Below are 19,393 nucleotides of genomic sequence, written 5' to 3'. Positions count from 1 at the left end.
ACTATCATTCTTGTTGTTTTTCTAAAGAAAAAAAATAATAAAACAGGCCTTAGTTTAGCTAGGAGACGATTAAGGTTAGCAGACAAGGACCTCCTTGCATCTTTTCCCTGTTTTTGTAGAAAACAGATTATAAAATAAACAAAAAATCCATCTTCAAAGAAATCAGCAGTTGAGGTTATAAGTGCAAAAGTTAGCCATATTCCTAATTCTTGGTGATAATAAAGTAAGGTGAGCTCCCCGGGGACTTAAAAGGCAATGCCTGGCAATTGGGTGAACTAAGGGGAACTGCCCATGCAACAGTACCTTTTAAACCCTCTGTAGTCCTAACTGGACAGTGAGGCAGAGGTACTCACAAGGACTCTCTAAGGAGATGTGTGACTGGCTCTGAACGACAGGGACAACATCTCTGCCAGAGCCTGCAGAGAAAGATGCTGCTACTGCTTTAAAAACACATGCTGAAATGGCACCAGCCATCCCACTACTCAGAGATCTAAAGGACCTGGATTGTTTGCCACCAACAGAATTGTTTACCTGAAAAATAAACTTACTTCTCAAAGCAATGACTCGGGGGGAGGGAGGAGTAGGGGGGAGTCAAAAACAGGAGACTTGAAACACTGAGGACCACTGACTCCCCACCTTTGAGATGAAGGATGGCAAACCTCATTTCACAGATATTTTAAGTAGCTGTAAAGCCCCAGTGGCTCCAATTCTAAAGCCTGTGTTTAGATCAGGTTTGAAAAGGGCTGCACCACTTTGCAATAACTAGGCACCGCGTCTGATGCCAATCGGTGCTTTGTGTTTGGAATGGGCGACCACATACGAGAAAACAAGACCACCTACAGCAGACGATACGTGCCACGACCAATCTCCTTGGCACCCAGGGCTGTGTGCAGGCAAAATGCTTTCATTAAAAAGAAAATAACCTCAAGATTATTGCCAAAATCTTGAGTAGTATCACATAGTTAGTTTTCCATTTTAAATTCTTACAGAGATACGTAATCATGTCTTTTCAGAAAGTTTAAAACCTGACTTCTAAAAAACAAAGAAACCCACCTGAGCTACTGAAATGCCCTACTCTCTCGGGACCCTTGTAATAGCTTCAAGGATGGACTTAGGTATAGCCCATGGTTATACCTATTGAAAATTAGAAAATCTAGTTATTCAACTGGAAACTACAGTTGTTTTAAAGGACGAGTACTTACCGGCAAGAGCCATTTCTGCAACTCCTAATATTCTTCTGGATTATTATTGTGTGCCCTTTTTATTTAGGACATTAAAGGCTCCCTTTTTCCATCCTGAATGCTCCTAAAGTTACAGGACAAGGGGATCTTACCTGGCTGTCTCTGACAGGTCAGTGATCAAACAGAAAGTCAGGCTGTAGCCAAATTCCGTCCATCTCTTAAGAATTACCAGGAGCTAGGACTCTGTAGCTCCTGCTACGTTCAGGGAACCCCATTCAATGTTAGGACAATAAGCCCTCTCCAGACAAAGGTTTAATATTCTCGGGTGTTTTCCCAACTTCTAAACTCAAGGACTTCTCAAGAAAAGATCATTTTATGAACACCATTTCCTGCACAGAACAAGTGAATTAAAAAAAAAAAAAAGTGACCTCATCTTTTCTACAAGAAACACAGGTGTAGATGGAAAATATACCAATATTTATTGCCCTAGTGATCAAAGACCATTTATTTAACCAACCTTATCTTTAAATAGCACCAGTCTTTGTTTAAGAGTCTAACTTACGTAAGGTATTTACATTCACGTGAACAAACCTGTACATGAAATAAAACAAGACATGATGTTTTGCTGAGCTCAAGAACAAGATGCAGATTGTTCATCCATATAAAGAAATACTCGTTCTAAGCATTTTTGACAATGCGGAGCGCACTCAGCCAGTCACCTCCCACATCCTTCTCCTGGAAGCACTGGGAAACTTGAAGAGTTGCTGGCATTTGTGAAGTAAAGCAAAGCAGAGAGCTATGGTTGCTGACTTCAAACTACAAATTTCAGTGCCTGACCCAGCAGAGGGTGCCATGAGGAAAGAATGTATGAAAAATAAACTCTAGAATAGGTTAGCAAAGATCTGTTCAAAGGTCAAACACTTCTGCCACAAATGGCTTCTCCTGCAGAACCAACTGCTAGCAATGGCGAATTTAACAGGCATGACTTAACAGGCAGTAAGACCAGAGACGTTTACCCTTCCACCTCAGGAGTGGTCCGCCTGTCTAGGAGAAGCCGAGGTGCCCTAGTAGACTCTGCCCTTGAACAGGACCTGTGGTGAACAGAAGCCTTAGTCCACACTTGTGTAGCACGGTCGTGATATGTATGTCAAACAAGTCTTTTCAATGTAGATATCCGCAAAAGGTACTTACACAGCCTCCAGCAAGAATTTCTGCTGCGAGTGGGACTGAGCCATCTTTGCGCGTAAATTTATCCCTCACAAAATCATTCACCTGGAAGAAAAATATTTATAGAAGCTGATGAAAAATATAGAGAAAGCCATTAAACACATACAAATATACAACTGTAAATAAATGTTACTTTTCTCTGTCACTGTATTGGAGTAATCATAAACTGAATAAATGAAGTATCTTAAGAGTTTGCTCTTAATAGCATATACATAGTTATTGAAAGGTAAAATATATAAATACGTATTCCTGATGGTTCACAGAGAAAACAATTAAGAGAGGTGGCTTACAAGCTTAATTCAAATATGTCCTGCCATTACAATAGCATAAAAAGAGAGACATATTAACAACAGAGACAAAATTAAAACATACATTTTATAACTTAAAAACTGTTTTATAGGATTTGATTAAAAAATCACTTTCAAGTCTTCCAACAAGATTTAATCTAAAACAGCATCATCGAGACAAATTTGGCTGAGCGGATCTTTTAGCTTAGTAGAAATTCAGTATTTAAAAAACTTCTCAAGGATTCTCAGAGAATATCAAAAGCATTAGTTAATTAATTAAGTATAACATTCTCAAAATGGTATGTACTACAAGCAATTTTAAGGATCAATCAAAAGATTAGCTGTCCCAAGGTCACATAATAAGATGGTAAAAGAAGAATTTCAGCACCAATGCTACACAGTCCAATCCAAAAGTAAAGTTTAACTTTCTGGGACTTTATGACCTTGGTGATGAAAATGCAATTATTTATCCATTGCACAAATACATACTGAATACTTACCACCTGTCAGACAGGAGTCAGGCACTGAAGAACCAATTGATGGAGGATCAACTTAAACTAGAACTCAGACCCCTAAACATGTCACTTCGGCAAATGTGTACGGAATACACCCCGAACACAAATTCTGTAAATAGCATGTGTACTTGAACAATATGTTTTGGAGTCAGAAAAATCTGGTTTTGAATTCTAGTCTTCCTACTAATGACCTGTGCAAACACACGTGAATACTTAATCCCCGTGGGCCTCACTTTCCTGACTTGTAAACTGTGGGTCACACCTTGCTTGAGATTAAAACAGTATCAGATAATACATGGAAAGCACCTAATATGGTAGGTACTGAAAGAAATTTAGCTGCTGTTGCTGCCACTACTATAGTGATGATGACGATGACGATGGTGGTGGCAACCACCCAAAACCTTGCTCAAGTATATTATCACATTTTCAGATGTTCACTGTTAAATGGCGAATAATAAAAAGCTATGTGTGGTGAGCATCTCTATGTTCAAATCAGTTAGCGCCTCTGAGGAAACACAGACCTGCTGTTTCACATAAGAATCTCTGCTAGATTCCTGAGTGTGTGCAAACTCCCTTCATCTGAAGCATCAAATCAAAAGACTTACTGTAAGTTTTATGGCCTTCTCTGGGGCAACTCCCAATAACTGTGGCAACAGACCTGAAAAACAACAAGAAGTAGAAGCATATTAAATAAATTAACATTAACTAAACACATCAACAGCTCTAAAGAGGGGGATCACAATGTCAAAACTGGGGCAATCTTTGTTGCCGCTTTCTGTTCTTACCTTGAACGAGAATACTTGAAATGGAATGCTTAGGTACTAATGTCTAAGAGCTACATCAGGCCTGAGTAAATTCCCCCTCACGTTCTGGATCGTTTGCACATTGGGTAAATCAACAGTGTTAGTGATACAGGAAATCTCATTATTCCACAGATTTGCTTTTTTCCCTCCCACCTCTTAAATCAGTGGACTTTAGTGAAAATACTCTTTTTCTCTAACGCCTTTCTCAGCTCCTCCCCCCCCCCAACACACTGCCCACGGTTCAGCCATTCATACATTTAGCAACTATGACTCTGTGACAAGCTCAAGACAAACGAGGCTCCCTCGGACTGGTCTCAGATAGAAGGAAGGGAGAGGCCTTGCTGAAAAAGTTGGGGAAACATGCATTGCATTTCAGGAAGGGCAACAGACAGGGCAAAAACAGCAGAGTGGGAACAAGCCTGGTGTGCTCAAAAATGAGGGAGAGTTTCAGTACATCACCTCGCAGGAGGCAGGCACAGGGAGAGGCACAGGTGGGGCCTGATGCCACGCTGCGGACCAGGACCCCGAAGCCCAATATACTCCAAGTTAGGTAAGAAGGGTTTCCATTAGGAGGACAGTGATGTGCTACTTCATATTTTTAAAAGACCACTCTGGATGTGGCACAGAAAACAGGGTATAGTGATGGATGTGTGTGTGTGTGTGTGTGTGTGTGTGTGTGTGTGTGTGTGTGCATGTGGGGTGTGTGTGGGGTGTGTGTGTGGGGGGGGGGTTGTAACTGGCTCTGACTGCTAGAGCTCAGTTTTTAGCACTAACACCTGGTACAGATGAAGACGGCCGAGCTCAGTTTTGGACACGATAGGTGGAATGGAAATTAAGAATCAGGGCACAGGAGGAGGTGTGGTCTTTGACAGGAAAGGGCCACTTCTAGGAAAGGCAGTTATGACAGTAGTGGACCTACATATTTGAACTAAATAAAAAAAGTTACCTTTTTCATCTGTTCTTTCTAAGAAAATCAAATCAAAGACAGATGCCTTTCCTTGGAAACACTCAGTAAGCGAACCCCAAGGATCAGAATATACTGTTGCCGTGTCATGCTGCTGTCCTTGGGAGGGTCTTCATGGTGTTATCCGTCACCAGTAAGTACACTTTCCTAATTCGCTATATTAAAAGGTCCACCCAAAAAAAAAAAAAAAAAAAAAGGTCTACCCTCAGCCTCTTTGGAGAGACTAGCTCTGCCCACATCATCTTCTTTTTTTTTTTTTTGCGGTACACGGGCCTCTCACTGTTGTGGCCTCTCCCGTTGCGGAGCACAGGCTCCGGACGCGCAGGCTCAGCGGCCATGGTTCACGGGCCCAGCCGCTCCGTGGCATGTGGGATCTTCCCGGACGGGGGCACGAACCCGTGTCCCCTGCATCGGCGGACTCTCAACCACTGCACCACCAGGGAAGCCCCACATCATCTTCTTAAAGAAACAGCCTACAGCCAAAAGTCACTAGCTCGAGGGATGTGTGCATCCAGCTTGCAGATGTGTTTTGCTGAGTAGTATAGGTTTTAAACATAATTTGAGATTATATAGATAGATAGATAGATGGCTGAATGGATGACTAGATTGATCAACTGATTGATTAATGGATCTGACAGCTCTGGGCCTCCTTCTGACATCACAGCAATCTATCTCCAGTTGGGCGAGGCTCTGCCCTCTATACAAGACCCAAGCATCAATTCAGCAAGGTCCCCGCCACGCCCTAATGCCAGCATGGCAATAAGGACAAGTGCCAATTATCGTTCATCATTTCTTGCTCTGTTGATATCCTCACAATAGAGAAATATCTCTGGGCTTATGGCTTTACAAAAAGGGAGAAACTAAATAGACCAAGACAGCTTCATGTTTTAGGCAGAATTGGAGAAAGCTCATTTCATTGTAAAACTAAATGATAGGGATGCTGATTCTAATCAAAATTTCCTCTAAAAACAGCCAACATATTTTTTATTATGTGTCAGGCACCATTTAAAGCACTTTACTAACTCATTTAATCCTTAAAACCACCCTGTAGAGTGGAAACTGAGGCATACAGAGATTAAGTAATTTGTTCTCAGTTACCCAGATGATAAATAGTGAGACTGGGATTCAAATTTAAGCCATCTTCCTCAAGAGTCTATGCCTTTAGACAACACCCAACTCTGTCCTCTGCCTGACAGGCAAATGTGTATTTGCCTTTCACAACCAGCCTCATTTGTTCACTGATATAACTAAGCTGCTTGGATCCTATGAACAGTTGGGTTTGCAACATCTTCTCTAGGCGGCCATATTTTGAGCCTATTTCATCCCCAAGGGCAAGACACCTAAAAGATGTACAGCCAATGAGTTCAGCAACCTGGGCCCTGCGACCTGGCACCAAGAGTAGAGCTACCCAGTCAGGACCCTTCTCCCAGGAGCGTGACAGAGTTCTCAAAGGTGATGAGTCAGTCAGCACAAAGGCACAAACTGAGAAGGTGCCAGATGGAGTGGGGAAAGTGGCCAGTTGAAGACATGTGTGTGATAATGCCACAAGGAAGTAGCAACTATGATACGAAAAGGAAGAAGACTGGCAGGAGAAAATGTGTAGCAAATAGAATGGAGACACCAGAGAGAGAGAAAACACACAGCCCATGAAAGGTGCACAGGTGGGAGGGACGGCCTTGACCATCTTCCGGTCCCACAGAGGCCAGATTCCAGTGAAACTCCTGCCCTGGGATCCCTATGAGATCTCAGATTTCCTTCTCTCTCATGTGAACTCTTACCAAAAGTTCCCATATGCTTCTGCTAGCTTGAGTACGGGCTATACTCTTTTTCTTTTCTTTTTTTTTTATTGTGGTACGCAGACCTCTCCCTGCTGTGGCCTCTCCCGTGGCGGAGCACAGGCTCCGGACGCGCAGGCTCAGCGGCCATGGCTCACAGGCCAAGCCGCTCCGCGGCATGTGGGATCTCCCCGGACGGGGACACAAACTCCTGTCCCCTGCATCGGCAGGCAGACTCTCAACCACTGCGCCACCAGGGAAGCCCGGGGGCTATACTCTTTTTAATCTAAATGAACCGAAACAGCACAGAAAATGTGAATATGGACCCATCTGGGCAAAGCAAACGTTCTTATTCAAAGTAAGAATTCTCTCCTCCTAAACTATGCTCACTTATTAATCCTTTGCTTATACCATGAGATAACATCTAAGAGGAGAAAGGCTTTATTACTACTTTATGAAAGTACAACATTAATTTCTACCAGTAAAATTCAGGGATAAGCTGGTTAAACTACATCTTAACATTTACAATTTCCATTCTACTCTCTGCATTCAGGTCAAGTACCAAAATGTTTAGTTAAATATTTACTTGCTAGATGTATTACTCTCATCATTAAATTGTAGACCAAGCCATGGATGGGTTGATAGCACTGTGATTTAAATGATAATCTCTTGTCTCTTTAACTACCCTGTGATGGTGTTTTTAAATGACTAATAAAAAACAGCCCACAGAGCCAAGTGACTAGAGCGTTAGATGCAATCACTTCAGCCAGCCTTTTAAGCTATCGAGTTTTGTATTTCTCACTATAAATTTAGTAATGCACTGTGAACAGCAGAGAGCAAAACAAAACAATAGAGAAAACCCTGCTTTTAAGACTATATATAGGGCAGCAAATATTTATTTGCTCAGCAAACATTTACCAAATGCTTTCTGTGCCTGGTACTGGAAGAAACTGGGATGAACATAGTAAGGTCTGTGGCATCCCCTGGAGCCGGTGTCAGTTTAGAAGAAAAGGGAGCCCTAGGTGTCTCTGTGTGCCAGAAAGGAGACACATCACCTAAAAACAGAGTGCTGAGTATCACAGCCCCGGGGCACCAAAGTACTATGGGAACACAGTGGAGAGAACCAGTTATTCTGCCTGCAGGAGGGAGGAAAGCATCAAAGAAGAGGAGATACTTAACTTGATTCTTTAAGGATAAGCAGAGGTTCACTGGAGAAGAGAGACATGAGTAGAACAGAGGGCAAGGTGATCCAGGCAGAGGGGACAGAGCGTGAAAAGGCACCAAAATTTCTCAAGACCGTGGCACAGTCAGGGTGAGGGCGAGGTCACTGGAGGCTGTGGTGAGAACACTGACATTGTAATAAACAATGGTAGCAGCGATAAGGACTACAGCCAGTACATGCCAGGCACTTCTCTATGTGCTTTATGTGAATCAACACATTTAATCTACGCCACAAGTAGTCAATAACAATAACTCAGCACATGTTATTTTTATCCCATCAACAGATGAGGAACTGAGGCAGACTTCTCGGAGCCTGCCCAAGGTTGCTCAGCTGTTAGGTGGGGCAGTGGGGTTCAACCCTAGGTGGTCTGGCTCTAAGGGGGTGCTCCTGGCCGGTATACTGCACTGCTTCTCCTCAGGCTACACTAAGGGGGTTGGAAAAAATTCTGTAGACACATGGGGTGGCTTTTAAAGAGTCAAGTTCAAAAAGTAAAAAGTTCTGGAGGCAGGTGAAGGACAGATGGTAAGGGCAGAGACCCAAGGCACGAAGAGTAATTAGGAGGTTAAAGTAATTTAATCTAAGGCCCTGAGTTCCACTGTATTAAATGAGTAACTTCAACCCAGTAAGAACAAAACCAAAGTACAAATCCATTCCTAAGACCTGGGCCAGATGCTGGCACTCAGTGAGGTACTGGCTAAGTACCATTCTTGTGGTGACAACCCTGGCAAACTAGGGAACAAAGGGTAGCTGTGGATGACAATCTGAGAGCCAGGAGAGATGTGGGCCTTGACACCATTAGTTGTGGGCAAATGCCCGTTGGGAGGGGAGGGGCCCTGACATGCAGGACAAGGAAAGTCAGAGAGGTGGGAATTTCAATAAACCTCCCGGTTCCTTGACCTCAGAGGGAGGAAGGGTAGTGTGGCTCGGTAATGCTTTAAAACAGCCAGTCTGGTGAAGGCACTTCAACGCCATCACACTGGAGTTTAAAGCACATGTATGTTTGACGTCTGGGTAACTCAGCAGAAAAATTAGGCTTCTAATACAAGATGTTTCTGTTGGATTCTGGAAATTCATTTTAACCATTAGAAACAGAGAATGGATGTGTGCGTTGTTTCTAACTTGTCAAAACAGCAGTCTGTTTTCCAACTGCCTCAAATGAAATTTATTAGTGTGGTTAGTTTTCTAATCTTCTCATTTTAGTTCAGCTCCATCAGCACATATGGCAATGCTTCCTTGGCAAACTTCACCAGAAGGCTGCTAATGCGAGAAAAGATTTACAGGGTACAATATTAATACAGTATTTTGTCTTGAGATTTCATGGGGTTGAGATATAAATCACACTATCCCCTCTGACTCCCAACCTTCATGCAACCCAATGAGAAAGAACTGAGCTGGAGGTGTGGGAACTAAGCCCATACCACGAACCTCCACTGTAGGCTTCACACAGAACCCCCAAAAGGAAGTTCCCGAGAGCAGTGTGCTGATCAGAGGGCTACTAAGTTTTTAGAAATATAATTCTAGAATCTCAGAGTTAGAAGGGACGACGAAAGAAACTCATTAATAATGCTGGCCTAATTAAAGCTATTTGTTTCCAGTGGCTCGGCAGCAAAATGAATGGCTTGGAGCACGGGCCACGGAGGTAGACAGACCTAGGCGGGAATCCTAGGTCTGCACCTCTTTTGTGCTGAGTGATCTTGGGGACATTCTTCTTTGAACTCTAAGTTCCTCATTAGTAAACCAAGGATGCCAATTACGACTCATCGGTTTATTATGATAATGATATCAGTAAATGTATACAAGGAGCCAGACACTGTTCACAACCTATATTATGTATTCAAAAAGGGTGATGAAAGTTTCTTTCTACCTATTTGTTCAAGGCATACTCTTGATTATCCTCTTGCTTACAACAGGCAATTCATCCTGAATAATGCTCACAGCCCGGAATTAGGTGACTATGGCAGTATAGGAACTAGGGAAGTAGGTTAGGAGTACAATGCTGTTTGCCATGGCATTATGCCCATCCTTAGAAGAGCTGTCGCCAAGCAGCGAGGGCACACGCGGTCTGACAGTGTCTAGCAGCACCACTTACTTTAGGCAAAGATAAGGAAGCAGTACAGACATAACACCACACCTTCAACTATGTTTTCAAGCTAAAATAAAATGTTTCAGTTAAGAACTAAACCAGTTCTCAACCTCTGATGATAAGCAACTTTTTACCATGTAATTTCTCCTGAGGAGTAGAAGAGCTGGGCAATTTAAGAGCATGGAGTCTGGAGCCAGGCTGCTGGGTTTGAATTTTGACTGTTATTCAGTAGCTGTGTAATTGTGGTTAAGTTACCCAACCTCTCTGTACCTTAGTTTCCACATCTGTAAAATAGGGATAAACACAGTACCATGTGCATGGGGTAGTTTCGAAGATGAAACAAGTTAATATATACAAAACCCTCAGAAGAGTGCCAAGCACATAGTAAGTACTACAGAGGTGTCTTTTTGCTGTTCTTCACCTTCATCAGCATCACTATCCTCCCCTTCTTCCATGGAAACTGGGCTCTAGAGAGGCTAAGCAGCTTCTCCCAAGTCCGTCACTATTTGGTGACCGTGCTGTGGCACTGAGTTGAATTCGGGTCCGTGATGCCTCCCAAAGCAGGGCTCTTTGGCCCTGGAGTGCTCAGCTTTTCCCTGTGCACTCTAGTGGATTTATGGCGCCAGCAAAGGCATTTCTTTCCAGCCCAGAATGTTCTGAAACTTTTCTCTGGGTGCCGGCTCACGCTGGGCTAGCAGGCTGCAGGGCTGGGCCCTTTCACACAGTAAGAGGAGGGCGGCTATGTGGTGGGCACGCACATCTGCCTCCACGTCTCTCTCTCCAGAGAATATGAGGCTCTCACAGGAGAAGGCACTGACCTGCAGAGCTGAGCTGCAGACTATAACCTGGTGGACAAGTGGGAGTCAGGGCTCAACTGGGGAACGAGGCTCAGAGAAAGCAGCGGGTCAGAAGCCGGGCTGAGGGTCCACGAACAACTGTAACCGCCATGCGGCAGCTGTCCCAACAGACCACAATGGACAAGACACGGAGGGGCACAGATGATGTCGGGCCACAGCAAGGGAGAAACCCATCATTCAAGCAGCATTTCTGTCTCAGGTCAGACAGAAAACAAGTTCAAGAGTGGCCAGCCCAGCCCTGAGAAAGGTAGCTTAAAGCACGTAAGACAGCGTCCAAGGAGTCCAGGGCAGAGACAGGCAGTAGAGCTTGGTAGGGGATATTAATGCAGAAAATACTCCTATTGCTGTAGCTGAAACCACATCTAGCACTTTTCTATGTTATCTAGTTTCAACCCAGAGGCGACCCCTCCAATGTTAAATTCTTAGCCTCCTGACCTCACCACGGAGGCCCCTACACTTGTCCCTATCTTCCCAGAGAGACCTCCTTGCTTTCAACATCAGATTAACCTTTATTCTGGAGCTATCAGCACCCTGTGTGCCCTGCCTCACAGCTTTTCTTCCTGCTCCTATTTCCATGGCCTTCTCTCTTCACTTGTTCAAGCTTTCTTCTCCCCCCACCCCCCCTCCCCGCCCCTCCCGTCCCCTGTGTCTGTCTGCTTTTGACTCACACAGCCCCCAAACATGAGGCACGCCCCTCCTCTCCCAACTACACTATCCCCTTTCATGGCCCTTGTTACTATCCAGATTTCCACCAGCTCTCAGGATATCACTCCAAGCTGAGTGTACAGTGGAGCTGGGGGCATGGCAGATATTAAGATTTAAATGCTTGTTTATCTGGGTTAAATATTTTTGCTCAAAATGTCAAGAACCATCTATTATTTTAGCTATGGCTCAGGAGATGCCTTTGGGAGACCGATTGTTAAAGCATGACGGAATGATACTGTTATGGTCTAGAAAAACCTTGGTTCCTGTGACTCCTCTATTTGGAGGATTTCTAGAAGTGAAGGTCATTGGGAAGAAGAATCACACCCTCTCCTCCTTCAGGTTTTCACTCTAGTATATGGCAACTTCCGGGGTCTTGGTTATCTTCTCTTCTATCTAAATTTCCTTGCTGCTGAGATTTAATCTATTTCCCTTGTCTCAGTCTCAGCATTGGCCATAGCTGGTAATAAATTATCATTCTTGAGGCCTAGAACTAATTCGTTCACTAATTAATCTTCTCTTCTCCAGGTTATGTCTAGTTCCATCTTTCCCAATTTTCTAAGCTCATCATTTTTCTCATCCAGCCCTCTCAAGCCTCTGACGATACTCCCACCCACTTTAGTTCCAAGTCTGTGTCACCTTAGTCTCCCCTTTTAATGCTCTGTGCTCACGGTAGATTTCTGGAGATTTGATTACCCAGCTCAGGAACTGTCCAAATCTTTTGCTCATTTTCACTTGATTTCCTATAACCAAATACCTGCTTTTTGATCTACTCACAACTTAACACCCTAAATGAAAATGTGCAGAAATTGGCCAGGAAAATAAGACCTAAACCAAACCATTCTGCACTCATTAGAAGCTTTGGTGGACATGAATGGACACCATGACTCAGTGCAGTGTACAGATTCACTGTGGTTTGTGCCAAGATGCATGGCTTCCTTAGTTATGCAAAATAGACTTGTACAACCTCCAAGTGCTTTATTTTGGTGATAGAATTTTTAAACTTATTTTTATCTACAAGAATTAAGCAAGAAGGAATCTCACTGTGGATCCACATAATTTGGATACTGCCTTCTACAGAACCATTAACCACCCAAGAGACATAGCTTAAACTAGCTATCTGACAAAACTTCCTGAGATATCGCCACAATATCCTCTAGATGTCACCTTGAGAACATTCCAGGATGGGAGACGACTGCTTTTGCATCACGCAGACAACCCGAAATAGACACATTTAAAACTCTGCAAGCCTGGTCAATGGGCTGATTAAAAAAAAAAAAATTTTTTTTTTTTTTTTTTTTTTGCCAACTGCCTCAAAGACTAAGTAGTACTCCAAATTAAGTTTAATTCACAAAGTGATCTAATTTCCCTTTCTGGCAGATTTTCTTTTTTTTTCCCATGAACAGAAATAAAAACTAAAACCTTCCTTTAGGAAGTATTTCTCCTGAATCCATCTTTCTCCCCGTGGTCCTCCCTCCCCATAACATTTTCCAATTTCTAAGGGTACTCATCTCATTACCTGAAGCATCTGAGAGAGGAGAGTGTAGCAAAAATTTAGAGGCAGAAATTAGTTATTCCTGGAACGTTAAGAGCATTTAATTATGGATGATTACCCAATCAATTGTTTCTCTTTGATATGCCAAGTCTACAGCTAGCCAATAACTGACTCGTTTGGTCATGTAGTTCATTCAAACCAAATGAGCTGTCAGGTAATTCATTAAGGATTTTAAACACCTAAGTGCATTAAATCAATCTGGAGACTGGGGAGGAAATAGAGGAAGACTTTTACAAGTGACTTCAGGGAGATCTGGATTTTCTTGGGTGTTATTTCCTGTGATACAGATAGACTTAGCCTAAAGGGTCTGAATTTCAAAAATGACAGAAAAACCTAGGAAAATCAATAATTTTCTTGTAAAGAAAGTAGTCTGCATTATAGAGAAGGGTTGCAGAGTCAGTCTCATAGGATTTCTAAGGGGATCACTTCTAACAACCAAACTTACCCCCCAAAGATAAGAGGCTCTGAGAGACAAAGAAGCAGGGAGCTGCACAGAAACATGGAGAGAAGACCTTACCAACTCACAACACTAAAATTCCTAGGACTCAGCATCAACTGAAGACAGTGCTGAAAATCCCCATAGCTGTTGTCACCTTTTGATGACGGGGCCGTGATTCAAATGTGGTCCCTGCTTATGATGGGATAACTTCCAGGACTGCGCACAGATGCTGGCAACTGCCAGAGAAAGGACAGAGGAAAACAACTCGCGCCGAATGAGTTCTTCAAAAAGAGCCTTCGCTCTCGGAGCTCCACAGGGAACTATTTCTAAATACAAAACCGCTTCCTTTAGAGTTCCGTATTCTTGTTGTAAGAAAGAAAAAAAAAGAGAGGGAGAGCGATGCTACATTAACCTTGTAATAAGGATGCATGCTGCAAGCACCTTCTTTCAGGGCCAACTGCCAACTTTTCCTCCAAATATACATAAAGATAGCTTTACAATAGGGGAGAGAACTTACTTATGCAACATTCCCAAATTATACTCTTCGGGAAATATTAGCAATTATATATGTCTTGATGCAGAAAAATTACATGTTAAGCAAAATTCCATAATAGGAAAAAACAGGCTCAATATTTTGAAACATGTTTATAAATTAGAGATGTACTCTGTCACCTTCTCAAGTATTGCTAGGTGGAGTGTGAACAGCAGCAATTCTAAATTCTCAGAATTAAAATTTAACTGTTTTCCCCTGGAATATTAAAATTTTAAACAAAATTACATTTAATAAGAAATTTATCGTCAAAGAATCACATGTTGGGTGTTTTATATCCTGACCTTCTACACGAAGGTTAGAATACTGATTCTCAGAAATAGTTGGGGTCTTTTTTGTTTCTATTATAATTTTTGGCTGGTAATGATAGTTTCCCGTTTTCATCTGATCCCTCTCTTGTCCAATGATAAGCATTTACAAATATACAGTTACACACAATTATTAATCAATGACTATGTGCAAGGCACTAAAGGGAATTAGTCCCCAACCAATCAAGAATAGGAATAATTCATTTATGAAGCAAGACCATATATCATTTTTTCAAAAGCCTAAACTGCCAATCACCTCTTTGCTCTCAAGATCCAAATTACGAAACAGAAACTAAACAAAGCTTTATAGCACATCTTTTGCTCTAAAATTGTCTACTAGAAGAGATAAGAAGTCAGGGAGAAATGAAGACAGGTGACTCCTAGCACTAATCACCTTATATTCACACTCTACTTATCATCCTCTGACAAGAGAACCCCTTAGGGATCAGGCACCCAAAACAGGTTAGATAAATGGCTCTTTCTAAACCAGGAAAAGGATGAGGGGCTGCCTCTTTGGTGTTCAAAGGGAGCCTCCATGTCTGCCTGACAGGCCGGCTTACTCCCCATCCCTGAGGAGTTAAAACCAGTTCTGCCAGTCTCACTGATATAACTGAAACAGCATGAGGTTTACGGGACGGCCCACAGTAGCTCACTACTCAGGTACGCTTTAAGCTGTTTTGTCCATGGGGTCAAAAGGATAGGTTGAGGAAGGAATTCCAGATGCAACCAAGAATCAAGACCCACCAGGTGTGGTCAAAGAGGAAAGAGAAGGGACTCAAAATTCAAACAAACCAGGTCAAAACAAGCACGTTAAAGGCATTCAGCAGGACAAAAATTATTTCTCACAATTCTAAAGGCACCCTTGACGTTTAATCCAACACCAAGGGAAGCCCATAAAAGTAGTGTGTGAAGCAATGCCAAGGCTGGGACATTTGTCCGGTTTGAGGCTCAAAGCTCTGCCCACAGAAAACAACCCACATGAACAGGTAGTAGTAGCCTTTGCCTGAATCACTGCAAAGCAGGAACTGTGACATTAACCTTGTACTACTCCGGGAGACATTTCGGGAGACATTTCATTTGCGAGGTTTGTTGTCACCAGGAGGGAAAAGTATTTCAAATGAAAGGCAGTGACCCTGTAAGGGTCATCATCAATCACCTGGGGTCAAAGACCTTCCCAACTGTGAGAAGACGCAGGGGGTGAGGGAAAGAGGGCAGAGGAAAGATCAAAAGGCCTTTGATGGAGGTTATCTCCCTACACAAAAGAACCTGCAAAATGGAACTTCTCTGGGGTTTGAAACCTCCTCATTTCTAAGGTGAGAGATTTCAAGAGGGGTCTTTGTTGTTTTATTTTTAACTTGGGTGCTTAAGAGGAAGACTAGAATCAGCAGATGGCAGAAGAGGCCTAGAGGCACAGGCTTACACGGCTGCTTACACGGCTTCAAGGTCTGTCTCTGCAGAGTACTAAATACTATCTCCTAGTAGGGGAAGGGAGGGAAGACCCCGTCAGCTTTGCAGTCGCCAAATGGCAAAGTGGCTTAGCTGGAACTGCCTCACGATACTGGATTTTAGCTGATGCAAATACAGTTACTTCTCTTCTCTCTGTAGAAGGCAATCACAGAGGGAGTGGCTGGGAAGTTAAGTCATGTCCTTTAGGCCAGTGCCGGTGGTCAAGCAGTCAGGGTCTGTGGGATCCTTTCCATTTGTGATGACATACTTCTTGCTACTGTTCTTGTTGATTAATGAGCCTTAGATGATTACAGAAGCAGCTGGATAGAAAAGGACTGCCTGGCTAGAGTGGTATGTGAATCAATTCCATTGGGTTCAGAGTCAGAGGAAGGGAAAGGGGCAACCTTAACTCAGAAAGAGACAGTCAAGGAACGAGCGCTGCACTGAACCCCTGGGTGCTGGCCTGATAGACATTTTTGTGGAATATTCAAGGAGAATCATTAGTCCCAAGTAGGCTCTGTCCTGTCCCCCAGCTGCCTTTCCCTGTTAGGTGGTGAGTAGAGTTAGTTCAAGAACACAAACAATACAAGCCTTTTAAAAACTCACTAGAGATGGTTATGAAAATAATTACTTTTAAGAAATAAAACATATGGCAGAGCAATATAAATGGCTTTCAGATTATGGGCTGTTTTGATTAGCCATGCCCTAGATGCCTCCAGCCTACGCCCATTAGCATGGATAATTGAGAATCTGCTGTATTTCCATTTTAACACAGTCTCTCTAATACATTTCAGGCATTCAGATGGAAAAACCAAACCTCTGACTACTATTTCCCCTTTCATGAATTTAGCACATGGCACTAACCTCTATACAGTCCAAAGAAGCCTTCATAGCGTAGCACTTTCTTAAAACAGTCCAAGCTGTTTTTATACATAAGTTCTCCCACAAAAGAGCCAGTGGATCGCTGGTTCTGCATTCGAGTTTTTACCAGATCGATAGGGTACACAGCAGTGGCTCCAACAGCTAAAATCAAGGAATAACAATATTTCAGAAGAAATTAAGGTCAGAGGAAAGGGGGAGTTGGTTAACATCAAAGAGAAGATGTGGAAGAAAAAAACAAATTTTGTATATATAAGTTTTAAAACTCTCTACACCCTTAATAAATAACTGTGGATTTTCATTCAAGTCTCTCCCGATAAAAGGATATCACAGACAGTTCAAATTTTAAAAAGCACATCACTACAGCCTAACCTCATTATTAACCTGTCTCTAGAAAGCCTGTCTGCAGATAAATAATAGAAAAAAGTCACTTCTAAGTCCCTGATCAGACGTAGGTATGAGGAAAAAGTTCCCTTTGCTATTATCCTATCACACAGATACAGACTGGTAACTAGCTCAGGGAAAGACCAGAGGAGGCTTTGTCCTTCAGTATTTCAAGGTGGAAAATCAGAGGAAAAAGAGGAATAACAAAAATGAAAAATTTGCACTCATCCATGACTCACCTCCAGCAACAGAACCCAGACCAAACCTGTAGGCCGACTCTGCAATTTGTAGGAGAATTGGTCGAGATGAATCGACTGTGGCCTTCTTCTTTGCACGCACAGGAATTGCAGAGTGAGAAAACAGGAGACAGAAAGGAAGACAGAACAAAAATGAGCACATACTATTTTTTAAAAGTTACAACTGGGTTCTAAACTCATGATACAACTAAAATGTCAAAGAGGAAGGTATGATTAGATTTTGTAAGTTCTTATTAATAAAAAGTAATTATTGCTATTAATTTTTAAAATCAAGTTTGAATATAATGAAAGCTGTTATGTGCCCCCAAAATGTTATGAATATGAACCCATTTTCAAATGTTCAATTCTCATTAGTGATCAAAGAGATACAAATTTAAAAACATTAATGAGACATCATTCTTCATCAATCAAATTGTCAAATTGGTAGGTTGGGGGGTTTTTTGTTTGTTTGTTTAATGGCAATATCCAACCTGGTAAGAGATGATAAAAAAACAGAGCTTCTCAAATCTGCCATTTAATCAAGCATAAACTGAAGGGAAACTTGGCAATACGCACCAAAACCCTTAAAATGTACCTGAACTTTGACCCTGCAATTCTACTTATAAAAAGTTAGGCTAGAAAATAATCATATATATAAACAAGGATCAAGCTACAAGAATATTAAAAAGCAGTACTGTTTTAAGAGCAAAAACTCTGAGAATACCTAAATGTTCAATAATGCAGGACTGGTTAAAAATAATGCTATAGCTTTAAAACAAAATTGTATGTCATTAAAAAGCAATATTGTAAAAGATATTTGATGCTCAGAAAAAGTGTTCATAAGGTATTATAAAGCAAAAACAGGCTAAAAAGAATATGGTGAGTAGACAGGTATTCATGGTATGATTTTCTTTACCTTTTAAAATGTTTCATGATAATCTTTTAAAAGCAATGTTAAAGACTGTGTGTGACTATGCTATTTTTTAAAAAGTTATTTCGGTATGTATATGCATATAACAATAACACTAACATTTTGGCTATCTCACCACCCAGAGATATCCAAATGTTTACAGTGGCTACAACTAGGTGGTTGTACTACAGGTGATTTGATACTTTCTCCCCTTTTTTGTCCATCTTCTCTAAATTCATACTTCAGGCCAGTCAGTTGTTGTATTATGATTGTTCCTTTGACCTATTATTCTTACAGTGTTTTGGATGCCAGAACATTTCAGAGTATTTCCATTCTCTGTCTACATAAATAAAATAGCAATTTTATGTCACACAGAGCTGTCACATGAGGGTGGCATATAGCTGGTGCTTAATAAATACCTGTTGAATGAATAAATACATTCAGTAACACTTGTTTTTTCAAAACCACGATAATTAAGATTGGTGAACAATGAAAATAATGACCAATCCCAGCTATCAACCCACTGAGTTTTAGTTGCTGTCAATGTAGCACAATTCTAATACAATGAGATAATTTGGAATCTCCTTCAAAGTTATTTAACTGAAAAACAGCTTTACATAGAAATATGCATCTTTAAGAAAGTAAAACATCTCTTCTGCAGATTCCATGGGGTGCATCCAACGCTATCTCCGTATAGATGGATGATTTCCATCTATATCTGTTAACCATAGTAACTTCATTTTGACAGATGCATCCGTTAGAAAGGCACTGTTTTATTTACACGGATATAAATATGCAGTACTTAGAAAGGTGCTGGCATCAAAACAGTGAGTGAAAATACTTTGAAAATAATAGGTTCGTGGGGAGGAATCTACCACTATCACTAACTCATCCAAAGACAAAATAATGAGTTAGTGATAGTGGTAGACTTTCATTTAATCCCAGACTTTCATTTAACTTTTCTAAAGCTAGAAATGTGGCGTGCTCACAAAACGACACAAGACAGACTCCTCCTCCCGCACTCTGTGGAGGATAAATGTTGGCACCTAGCCTACCAGGTAGATGACCTC

General features: G+C 41.8%; 1 protein-coding gene across 7 annotated transcripts in view; it reads right to left on the bottom strand.

Moving 5' to 3' along the window:
• Positions 1-19,393, bottom strand: part of SLC25A13 (solute carrier family 25 member 13) — a 332,699-nt gene that overhangs the window by 96,111 nt on the left and 217,195 nt on the right. For 6 of the 7 annotated variants that reach the window (XR_003795231.1, XR_003795234.1, XR_003795232.1 and 3 more), the window contains 4 exons: positions 17,417-17,504; positions 16,779-16,937; positions 3,816-3,868; positions 2,373-2,453 (listed from right to left, as the gene is read on the bottom strand). Coding sequence is in view for 3 of the 7 variants with exons in the window: in XM_029233546.1 (XP_029089379.1) it covers positions 2,373-2,453; positions 3,816-3,868; positions 16,779-16,937; positions 17,417-17,504 (381 nt within the window). In the remaining 4 variants the exon portion in view is untranslated. The remainder of the gene's footprint in view (positions 1-2,372; positions 2,454-3,815; positions 3,869-16,778; positions 16,938-17,416; positions 17,505-19,393) is intronic. The other variant, XM_029233547.1, reaches the window with a different exon arrangement.

The sequence above is a fragment of the Monodon monoceros genome, unplaced genomic scaffold (genome assembly GCF_005190385.1).
Source record: "Monodon monoceros isolate NGI ecotype Baffin Bay Population unplaced genomic scaffold, NGI_Narwhal_1 Super_Scaffold_2, whole genome shotgun sequence".
NCBI lineage: Eukaryota > Metazoa > Chordata > Mammalia > Artiodactyla > Monodontidae > Monodon > Monodon monoceros.
Note: the sequence above shows the minus strand (reverse complement) of the source record. Positions and strands in the feature narration are given on the sequence as shown.